At 36.8% G+C, this 12481-nt stretch overlaps 1 protein-coding gene across 1 annotated transcript; it reads right to left on the reverse strand.

The window, feature by feature from the left end:
• Positions 1 to 6719: 6719 nt before the first annotated feature.
• On the reverse strand, positions 6720 to 10159 carry LOC136035974 (serine/threonine-protein phosphatase 6 regulatory ankyrin repeat subunit B-like; the record flags this gene model as incomplete). The annotated part of the gene is given in 1 exon segment (XM_065717873.1): positions 6720 to 10159. A coding segment is annotated over 1 exon segment (1713 nt), but the record flags the coding sequence as incomplete, so codon positions are not given.
• Positions 10160 to 12481: the final 2322 nt, after the last annotated feature.

The raw sequence follows: 12481 nt of genomic DNA on the forward strand, positions 1-12481 counted from the left end.
TGTGTCCCGGTGTCCCAGTCTGTAATTTCTCTTTGAGTGTTGAGGTCGTAATTTATATTCCCTGTGTCCCGGTCGTCATTTTTGTCCCGGTCTTCATTTGTGTTCCGGTGTCTCGGTCTGTAATTTCTCTTTGATTGTCCTGGTCGCTATTTATATTCCCTGTGTCCCGCTAATTGTCCATGGGAAAACAATCCGTATTCAGATCTATACCGCATTTTTCTAACGATTGCCCTTGAGCTTTGTTGATGACGATTGCTAATCGAACATTCTCTGTGTACCCGTCGTCATTTATATATCCCCCTGTGCCCCTGGCGTCCCCGTTGTAGATGTGTCCCTGTGTCCTGGTCGTCATTTATATTCCCTGTGTCCCAGTCGTCATTTGTGTCCCGGTATCCCAGTCTGTAATCACTCTTGAGTGTCCTGGTCGTCATTTATATTCCCTCTGTCCCGGTCGTCATTTGTGGGACCACCCTGGAGGCACAGCTATTAGATCTTTTGACTAGTTTGAAGTAAATAACAATTTAGGAATCCCGATTAGTTTGAGGAGAGGGGTTCCTAAGAAGGGCAAGGAGGGGGATGTTTACCTTCCAATCACTCTTCAACATACCCTCCATATATCTTGAAAGTTTCAACCTAATACCCTGAGTTGTTCCTTTGATATTGCTGATATTCCATTTCGACAACAAGTAAGCACATAGTGTGCTTCCATTGTGTTCGGTATCCCTCTCAAAATTTCCTTGAAGTTTCATCTTAATACTTTATCTTTTTATCAGCTCGGAATTCAACACGCTTTCTTATCCCATTAAAAAAAACTTTGTGTTAACAATTGGCAACATTTATAGCTCACAGATCTTGTACTGGGGGCTTAATAAACTCCAGAGGTATAGCTATTTTTACTTTTAGACCATTTTAAATAAAATGACCATCTGAAAATTTTGATTGTATGCATTTTGGGGATAAAAAGACAGTGGAAGGAGGCTAGTTGCCAACAGATTCTTAAAGAGCCCAAAAGAATTATATTTTTCCAATGAGCGCCTTAGAAACACCACAGGGGATGTTTGGGGTACTTTTTGACTATTTTGAACAAGATGGGTGTTTCAAATATTCATCAGTTATCTTTAGGTGAGGGCAGCCAAAAAGTGTATGGAGATGACTGGCTGTCATTTGATCATTGTTCAACATCCCTCTCCAATTGCGCCGAAATTTTAAGCTTAATACCCATAGCCGTTCTTGAAAAATTACAGGTACGTCTTTTGATAAACTGGCAATGCAATTTTTTTTATATACTTTAACATGCCCCTCAATATTAAAGTGGTTTCAACTTAATACTCTTAGCATTTTTGGACACACGCTGAGTTAAACAATCAGCCTCTTAAAAATTATAAATCCTACATGCAAAAAAGAGCAAATCGTATAACTTACGATCTTTGCCCTGGGGGGTTGTGTGAGGCAATGCATCCCCAGAATTATAGTTACTAGATCTATTAACTATTTGGAGCAGAATCGCCATCTTAAATTTTGGATAGTTTAAGTATTTTTTTAGCGGAATCTGAGAAAGGTAAGGAGGCGGGTTGCCCTTCGATTACCCTTCTAAATCCTCAACATATTCTGAAAATTTTAGTTTAATATCCTGAGCCGTTCCTTAGATAAGATAACATGTTATTTTAAAAAAGCGGTTATCACAAGCCCAAAAGGGCCGAATTTGCACTTTTGTGTCAGTACAAAGTTATAGAATTGCAATCAATAAAAAGTCAATCGATAAAAACTCGTAAAGTTAATACAGGGAAAACAAAATTAAACAAAAGTATATCTTAACAAGCATTACAAACTATGCAATCGAAAATTAAACACTAAAACTCTAAGATAAGGGTAGAGTGAGGAGGAGGGGGGGCTATCGATTTAAAATTTCAACCCTGTGATGGGTGAACGTTCTTCTAAATATTCCAATGGAAACTCTTATTGGCGCAAGAAGGGGGAATTTTCTTGAAGCAAAACGTGGGAAACGAGTTTGAGGGGGGGGGGGGGGGGGTAAACGATCACTAGGGGAAAGAGAAGTAGTGCGAGAGTTGTGCGCGGCATTATTGGCAAAACTCAAGGAAATGTGTGCTCTCGTTTCCTTAAGGGTGACTAGCTTTGCTCTTCGAAGAAGGGAAATGTAAGGCACTTTACCCTAATTTAAGATAATTCTTAGGCACCTTTTTTGAGCTGCCTCTATTCTGTCCGACAATTCATTACAGATTCCAGGATGCCAAACAAGACAAGCGTATTCGAGGGTAGGACGTGCAGAAGAGAGAAAAATCATCAAACAATGCAATTTATTACATTCAAATTTATTAAGGTGTTTAGAAAGAGAAAATCCAGTATTTGTACGTTTTAAAAAATCATTAACGTGGCAATACCATTTTAAGTCACATGAGATGGTAACACCCAGTAATTTCATAGTATTAATTGACATTTCAGCGGGGATAGGACAGGAGAAAGAAGGGGGAGTTCTTAGGAAACTAATTGTTGGAACTGTTGATTTTAAAGGGTTGACTCAAATCACTGGCAACAGCTTCATCTGATATTAACTCCAAGATATCCATTGGGTTACTTGTTAGGTTTTCGAAACATGTTTCTAAAACAGTTAAATCGTCAACGAATTTCTATCTATCTGGGAAATCGACACCAAGACTGTTTATCATGGTAAGAAATAAAATTGGGCCTAAGAGGGTTCCCTGGGGTACACCATTATAAATTGGGAGGGGTCAGAGAAAACATTCACGTATTTGACGACTTGCGTTGTATTAGAAAGGATGGAGGAAATTATTCTTATTAAATAGGGGTCAACTTGGAAGTCATTGGTTAGTTGTTTTTACTAATGTATTGTGGTTAATTAAATCAAAATCTTTTTGTAAGTCAACTGCGATAACATTGAGCCAAGTGTTGGGTTTTTCAGGTTTATTACATGTAGTGTCCAAAAGGTGAACCGGATAGTGTGTGGTAGAGGTAGAGCGCAAATTTCCCAATAGTAATTGGTCAACATTCGGGATGATTTTGATTTTCAGCCAAGCAACTGAAAAGCTTTCATATAACTTGGAAAATACCGGAGTAAGAGAAACTGGCCAGACACCAGCAAAATCTTGTGTGCTTCCACTTTTTTTTTACGGGAGTAATAAAACCTAATTATCCAAAATCAGGGAACTTACCAGTAGAGGTAATTTCATTAAAAAGTGTGGACAAAGGTTCTGAAAGAATGTCTGCAAAGGCTTTAATTAGTACAATTGGGATGTCTAGCGGACAGGTGCTACACTTTTTAATGTTTTTAATTTTCGCCTCAACATCTGAGGGCAATATAATAGGGAAATCGGGAGAGTGTAGAGCATAAGCAGCATTAACAGAGAGGGAAGGGGCGCCTTGAACTATGGAGTAAAGAAATTTATTCAGATCATTGGCTGTAACTAGGGGCTCTTCTTGTAAATATATTATTATGTGTTTTCCCACAAATTTTCTTTTTACTTTCGTACCACTGTTTTGGCTTAGTAGAAAACAAGTTCTTGACTTTAGTTTTGTAATGCGCAGAAGCAGATTTACGTATTTCTTTTTTTATATGTTTACGCAGTGAGTTACTTTCAGATGTTTTACCATTCTGAAAAAGATTAATTTTAAGCCTAATTAGCCTTTTTAACTGACTAGTAGTGTACGGTTTGTCATTAGAGCGCAATTTTACTTTTTCCTCAGGGAAGGATTCTAAGTATTTGGTTTAATAAGATTTTGGAAGTAAGACACTTTGACATTAATGTCTTTATTCCCCTTAAGAACTGGCCAATTTTTATTTGTAATCCAAGATCCAAACTCGAAGAGGTCTTCATTGGAAATTGGACGATAAGAGAATCGGGTAACAGAAAATGTATGACTAAATTTGGGAAGAGGCTTCATTAATAAACAAAAATGGTAGCTTCCTCCTAAAGGGGGCAAAGGAACAGGTGATTTGTAAAACGTGTCCATATTCATGCAAATCCGATCAAGAATAGTATTTCCTTTGGTTGTTGGTATTTTTGCTATTTGTTTTAAATTGAGTGAACTGCAAAGGGAATTTAACTTTAGGCCATTAGCCTCACCTACTAGGAAAATACCGGCGTTTCGGAATTTGCAGAGGACAAAGTCGGCACTATTATGCAGTTGCTGGAAGAACCGCTGTCTTTGTGCAGCGTGTTGATTTGGGGAATAATAAAATCAGCAAAAAATAATCAAATTAAAATGGCGAGGCAAAACTTTGGTTCTCACACTTAACCAAATGATTTCATCATAATCTGAAAGGCTAGGAGTATAAATTAATGATTTTGAATCTTCAGTGACAATGGAATTTTCTGTAAAATGACTTGGGCGAACTAAATAAATTTTGAATTCGGCATCTTCGAGTAACATTTTCATTGCCTTTGAGATCCCTCTGGTTTATCTGCATACATTATAAGTCTAAATAATCTGAGGGAAAGATGTTATTGGTCTGTCTTCAGGTGTCGCATATCATTGATACAGCCAATGCTCATGAAATTAATGTATCAGTTGTTCATTTATGAAAGACCTTTTTTTTTTAGCGCCGGTCGATCAATCCCAGGCCAAGACAAGTCAGATTTCATGGTTTTCGGGAGGAGTTGAAAGTTGGTGATTCGTGTGCTATTTTAAAATTTTAATATTCTGACTTCATCCTTAAATGTCGAAGTTTTTAGATGTTAGGTATATACATCAATCCAAGCCTTTATATAAAGCACATATCAGTAAACTTTCACCAACTATGTCGAGGAATCTTTGTTGTTTAGATAAATGACAGTTTGAATTTCTCTAAAAAATTATGGATACTTTTATGTTTTGCTTTAACGGATTGCTTCTATTATTACCCACGTGTTTGGATGTTTAAGCTCCCTTCAAATCTACGAGGACTGCAAAACTTCAGAATAAATCAATAAGGGTTTAAGCAATTTTCGGCGCACCCTAGGAAAACTAAATAAGTATCTGGGTCACAGACATTTTTTATTTTTTGAAATTCTTGATCCAAGTCGAATTTTAAAACTGTAATTTTGAAATATGGATTAAAAATTCAATATAAAGACCACTTTTTTAATGGACCGAATCTTTTGATTGAAAATCAACATTGTTATTTATCTCGAGCTAGGAGGAAGTCTATTTTCTTGTTAAGAATAAGAGATCCGTGGTGTTCGATGGACAGTATTGCACCTCGCATTAAAAAGAATTTAGAGAAGTTTTTAATATGCAGATCGGACTATTCTAATAGTTTGTATGTCATTTGATGATTATTATAAGGACTGGCTATTTTTGCCATTTTGTTGACTAACTAATATGGCGCGTAACGACTTACGCGCGGGGGGGGGGGCTTGGGGGGACGTGAAGCGGGGGGGACGAGAGTTTGCATATGACGTCATTATAAGTATATAAGGCTTTATTCAAACTCCACTGTAAATTTTGTATTTTTATCAATACTACTTAAATATTTTTTGAAAAAGGTCTGAGGAATCTAAACCGTTTTTCCAAATGCAAACCACATCATACATGAATCCACCCCAGGAACAAAGGAGAGCCTAAAACTGTGGGTAGCAGAGGTTTCAATAGAGTCCATGAAAAGATTTTCCAACTGAAGAGAGAGGAATGCCCCCATAGCCAAATCAAACACCCATTTGTAAAATCAAAATAAAGAGAACATTCATTTATAAGGATGACCAACCTTATAATGAAATCACATTTCTTTTGTAATATAGCTGTATAGCTACACGCCTTCCCTTTTTACTTTCTTTATCAGCCACATAGCATTAAGGGCGTCTCTTTCTCAGAGTTTAAACAGTTTACATCTCCACCCTTGGAAATAATTAGCTTACAAACAGAAAGTAGTTCGTGTCTAACAGCAAAGTGTAAATGTGTATCACGATTTGGAAAACAAGAATTATTTATATTGGCGCCATTTTCAACCAGCAGCTTGAAAACATCAACAGTTCCTGACCAAATAGAATCATCATGCTCATCCAATCCTCCAATTATTTCAGCCTTTGTTCCCATGAGGCGTTCATTTTTCCGGATAGTCTCATCTAATGGTGTCACATTTATTCTATTCATTTAAAAGGATGACCAACTTTATAATGAAATCACTTTTTTTTATAGCTACACGCCTTCCTTTTTTTACTTTCTTTATCAGCCACAAGCCTGGTTTCGCGTTGCTGTGGTATTTCCTCGGCACGCCTTCTTTTTTTTACTTTCTCCTTCAGCAATATGTCTGGTTTTGCGTTGCTCTGGTAGTTTTGACCATCTTGTGCACTTGTTCATCCTCATTCGTCATTTTTCGTTTTTTGTTCCTGGGAGATGAGGTTTCTGCAGATATATATAGTTGGGGTGGCGCTTCCCACCATCCCAACACCTAGTTGGTGGGGGCGCTTCGCCCCCCCCCCCCAAGCCCCCCCGCGCGCGTAAATCGTTACGTGCCATATTAGTTACGCGCCATTGTAGTTGTGTCCCTGTGTCCCACCTGTGAATATAGATAGATATATTTATGTTTTTAACTACGTAAAACTTGCGAATATACAACATTCTTGGCTGTCCCACTGTCTGTACATATACAAAGCCTTATATACTTATAATGACGTTATATGCAAACGCTCTTTTTACAAACAAACATTTTATAGATAGATAGATATACATATACAATACAAATTAACTACGTAAAACTTGCGAATATACAACATTCTTCGCTGTCCCATTGTTGGTGCATATAAATAGATTGTAAGGTTTACCGACCCTCGAACATGCAACGTACAATTGTCCATGGTAAAAACAATTTGTATTAAGATCTATACCGCATTTTTCTAATGATTGATCTTGAGCTTCCTGTTTAATTCCTTGTTCTTGTGGAAAGTTTTATATTGGTAGAACACAACAACAATTTATAGAAAGAATTATTGAGCATCAAAACTCAATAGAAAAAAAGGAACAATTAAGCAAGTCTCCAGCTGTATACATACTTCTATCCTGAATATCTTCTACACCCCAACACCAAGCTGGTGGGGGCGCTCCACACCCCCCCCCAAGCCCCCCGCGCGCGTAAGTCGTTACGCTCCATTTTAGTTCCGCGCCATTGTAGTTTTGTCCCTGTGTCCCACCTGTGAATATAGATAGATATATATATATATGTTTTCTACTACGTAAAACATACGAATATACAACATTCTTTGCTGTCCCATTGTCTGTGCACATAAATAGATTGTCAGGTTTAATGACTCTTAAACATGCAACATATAAGCGTCCATGGGAAAAACAATCCGTATTCAGACCTCATTATTCTAGTGATTGCCCTTTAGCTTTGTTGATGGTGATTGCTAATCGATTTTTTCTTTTTAGGTTATTTCTTTTTTTAATTGTTTTTTCTTTTTTAGTTTTTTTTTTCTTTTTAGCTTTTTACTTTTTTCTTTTTTCAGTTTTCTTTTTCTTCTTTATTTTTCAGACGTCATATGCAAACCCTCGCCACCCCAACAGTTTTCACTTGTTCATCCTCAATCGTCATTTTTCGTTTTTTGTTCCTAGGAGATGAGGTTTCTACAGATATATATTCTACAAACAAAACTTGAAATTGAGATAGGATTTCTGCACAGATATTTTCCTCAAACAAATCTGTAAGTTCCTGCTTGTATATAAGGTATTCTTTCAATTCTTTTGGAATATTAACACCTTTGAAATTATTGCCTATTTTAATATGAACTTCATCTTCTCTAATCCTTTTCCGGCAATTTGATTTCAGAGTAATTCCGCTAAAGTCATCGGTTTTAAAGATAAGGTTACATAATCTCGAAAACTATTTTTTAGTTATTGCCCTTTCTAAACTAACCTCTTTTATCAACCAAGTAAGTATTGAAGAATATATATCCCTTTCATCGTCTCTTCCGTAAACACCGCAAGATGCTTCGTTTTCAAGAAGATATTCCGTTAATTTAACATATTTTTTTGAAAAAGATAGCATTAAGGGCGTCTCTTTCTCAGAGTTTAAACAGTTTACATCTCCACCCTTGGAAATAATTAGCTTACAAACAGAAAGTAGTTCGTGTCTAACAGCAAAGTGTAAATGTGTATCACGATTTGGAAAACAAGAATTATTTATATTGGCGCCATTTTCAACCAGCAGCTTGAAAACATCAACAGTTCCTGACCAAATAGAATCATCCTGCTCATCCAATCCTCCAATTATTTCAGCCTTTGTTCCCATAAGGCGTTCATTTTTCCGGATAGTCTCATCTAATGGTGTCACATTTATTCTATTCATTTAAAAGGATGACCAACTTTATAATGAAATCACTTTTTTTTTGTAATATAGCTACACGCCTTCCTTTTTTACTTTCTTTATCAGCCACAAGCCTGGTTTCGCGTTGCTGTGGTATTTCCTCGGCACGCCTTCTTTTTTTTACTTTCTCCTTCAGCAATATGTCTGGTTTTGCGTTGCTCTGGTAGTTTTGACCATCTTGTGCACTTGTTCATCCTCATTCGTCATTTTTCGTTTTTTGTTCCTGGGAGATGAGGTTTCTGCAGATATATATTCTACAAACGAAACTTGAAATTGAGATAGGATTTCGGCACAGATATTTTCCTCAAACAAATCTTTAAGTTCCTGTTTGTATATAAGGTATTCTTTCAATTCTTTTGGAATATTAACACCTTTGAAATTTTTGCATATTTTAATAAAAGCTTCATCTTCTCTAATCTTTTTCCGGCACTTTGATTTCAGAGTAATTGCACTAAAGTCATCGGTTTCAAAGATAAGGTTACATAGTCTCGAAAACCATTTTTTAGTTATTGCCCTTTCTAAACTAACCTCTTTTATCAACCAAGTAAGTATTGAAGAATATATATCCCTTTCATCGTCTCTTCCGTAAACACCGCAAGATGCTTCGTTTTCAAGAAGATATTCCGTTAATTTAACATATTTTTTTGAAAAAGATAGCATTAAGGGCGTCTCATTCTCAGAGTTTAAACAGTTTACATCTCCACCCTTGGAAATAATTAGCTTACAAACAGAAAGTAGTTCGTGTCTAACAGCAAAGTGTAAATGTGTATCACGATTTGGAAAACAAGAATTATTTATATTGGCGCCATTTTCAACCAGCAGCTTGAAAACATCAACAGTTCCTGGCCAAATAGAATCATCATGCTCATCCAATCCTCCAATTATTTCAGCCCTTGTTCGCACGAGGCGTTCATTTTTCCGGATAGTCTCATCTAATGGTGTCTCATTTCTTCTATTCAGGGTATTTATATTGGCACCCTTTGAAATCAGTTGCTTACAAACAGCTACTTTTCCTCCAAAAGCAGCGCAGTGTAACGGTGTTTCATCAATGCCATTGAGTAAATTTATATCGGCACCATTTGATATCAGCAGCTCACAAATAGCTGTGTATCCTTCCTGGGCAGCATAGTTTAACGGTAGTACATTCCATCGTTTAACATTGTTTGAGGCCTTTACATTGGTACCATGTGAAATAAGCAGCTTACAAATATCTGCCTTGCCTAGAATGGCAGCACGGTCTAACGGGGTTTCATTCAATTGGTTTAAGGCATTTACGTTGGCACCGTTTGAAATCAGCAGCTTACAAACAGATAATTGTCCTTTTTTAGCATCCTTTGACTCTGGTAGACAAGATTTATACATCTGGACTGTCCTGATTGGTAGCTGAAACTCACGTCGAATCCCAGATAATTCATATCTACATTTTGTAAGAACTGCCGCATGTAAAGGTGTGACCTTTACAAAATTTTCACAATTTATTCTGGCACCATGTGAAATAAGCAGTCTACAAACATCAACCTTTCCTTGCTGAGCAGCAAAATGTAAGGCTGTGTTATTCCACTGATCGAAGGCATTTATATTGGCACCTTTAGAAATCAAAAACTTACAAGTAGCTACTTTTCCTACCTCAGCAGCATAATGTAACGGGGTTTGATCGAATTTGTTTAAAGCATTTACGTTGGCACCATTTGAAATCAACAGCTTACAAACGCCTAATTTTCCTTTGGCTCCAATGTGTAAGGGTGTGTCGCCAAATAAATCAGAAACATGTACACTAGTCCTATTTGAAAACAACAGCTTATACAAATGTAATTTTTCGTTCTCAGCACAATATGCCCGTGATCTTTTACTCAAATTATGTTTTCGATGCATTAGTATTTTAATTTTCGATTCCAATATTTATCAATAAATTGACGTGCTGAGCTCGATAAACCGAAAGAAAACCAAAACTATTTAAAATTTTTAGGTATTTTTTTTTAGTTTGAATTAAAATTTAAAATTATTAATCAGAAATCATAAATAATTTTGCAGTTTACATACTAATCTCTTCGTTTCTGAACTGACTAAAATATATAAAATTTATTTTAAAATTTTCGTTTTCACTAGAGATATAGAAAATGTTTAGGTTCGTTCTTCGGCCAAGAAAAGTTTGGTTACACAGACAATTCCAAATTTAAACCCAGAGATGAAATTAAATTATCTTTTTGAAAATTTTCAGGTGCCCCAGTCTGTAATTTCTCTTTGAGTGTCCCGGTCCCGGTGTCCCAGTCTGTAATTTCTCATTTCGTCTGCAGGAGTTGATCTAGGTATTATAGGTAATGTTTGCCTGAAATATCCCGCAAGCAATATTAATGTGCTGCCAAAGGGTTTCGACTTCCCTCGCAAATCTTTCAAGCATTGATCCAGAGCCTCGAGCGATTTTTTGTGTGCCATTGTGCACTCATCCCAAATGATAAGTTTGCATTGCTGCAATACTTTACCCATCCCAGATGATTTGGAAATATTGCACGTGGGAGTTTCTGTAGAATGCAAGTTCAGAGGCAATTTCAAAGCAGAATGAGCAGTTCTTCCACCAGGCAGCAATGTTGCGGCTATTCCGGACGACGCAATTGCCAACGCTATATCATTTTTTGATCGAATTGATGCCAGAATCAGTTTTATCACAAACGTTTTACCAGTACCTCCTGGTGCATTTAAAAAGAAAATTTCACCAACGTTGTTATCGACACAATGCATTATCGTATCATAAATGTCTTTTTGTTCCGACGTTAACTTGGAAATGTTAATTTGTACATACGACAATAGATCACTCGTACTGTAACTTTGTTCACGATCCAATTCTACACATGTCGAAACAGCAGCGATATGGTTAGGTGAAGGCATTCCCAAATCCTGAAGAGGTTTGTTTGCCATACGTACGCACAAATCTTCTATAACAACTAAAGTGTAGTTATAAATTTCTGATGTAAAATCAAAAGTCATATCTGACGTCTCTAACTGTTTTCGATGGAGTATATCTTCGGACATTTTTGACTTATATTTTTCCCATAACTCTGTAGGAGCTGATGGAGAGCAAGTACCATACATAGTACCATAGGTATTAACGAGAATTACGCAATGATATGTTCTAAAATCTCATGGTTAGGTACGCGTTCAATGCACTAAGGAGAAACCAGCAATCATCAAGAAATCTTCAACCATTTATAGTTTTAGTTAGTTCGCCCCCTACTCCCCTTGCTGTCATTATTAAGAAAATAAATAACAAAAAATAAAATTTAAAATAATACAATTAGGAACGCCCTCAAAACTTAATAACCCTCGACTGGATTATAAGCCGAATAATGACTCAGGAGCACGAGAGTAAGAAGCCTTCGAAAAATCAACTCCTCAGCACTCTTCTATTAAGAATGGCAGTATATCATCATGTACAGATAATTTGAATATAATACTTCACAAATAAATTCGAACTGTAAAATGAAAATAAACTATTTTCCCAGAAACAATTTACTTCAATATTTCTATTTTCGGTCAGCAATGCTCCTCTCTCTCCGGTCTTACCGCATATTATTGACCGTATTTTATACTGCCTACACCGTGGAACAGTGCTTCCACTTTTTTTTTCTGAAAATCAGTAACGACTCCAAAAAAGTCGGGAGATTATCGGGAGGTTTTTTTTTAAGTCGGGGAAAAAATCAGGAGGTTTTAAACAGCTGTTTTGTCCCACATACCAGTTGTATTGGTGGTAAAAATGTCAGTAATAGAGAAACAGAACAAAGTAGAATCGAAAATATGTTTTAGAGTCTTAAGTCCGGTCTTCACCTCCGGTCTTCATCTGTTTTTTATTCCCACAAAGTTGCATCTCGATCTCTCCAATCTAAGCCGGTCACGTATCCTCCCCCCCCCCAAATAGTTGTCGGATCCGGTCCGGACATGAAAAAGATCACCAGAGACATGTCCTCTGTTCAATTATTAAATTTCACTCGAATCTGATCACCCGTTCCAAATTTACGCATGACTCAATATTGCGGATTCCCCCTTCCTCCACTCCCCCTACGACTATCGGACCGAGTAAATTTTTATTTACAAGTCAGTTTGATTGAGTCCCTGATACGCCGATCCCACCATTCTAACCGTTTTTGGAGATTTCCGGTCTCCTCAAAACAGAAC

The sequence above is a fragment of the Artemia franciscana genome, chromosome 15 (genome assembly GCF_032884065.1).
Source record: "Artemia franciscana chromosome 15, ASM3288406v1, whole genome shotgun sequence".
Lineage (NCBI taxonomy): Eukaryota > Metazoa > Arthropoda > Branchiopoda > Anostraca > Artemiidae > Artemia > Artemia franciscana.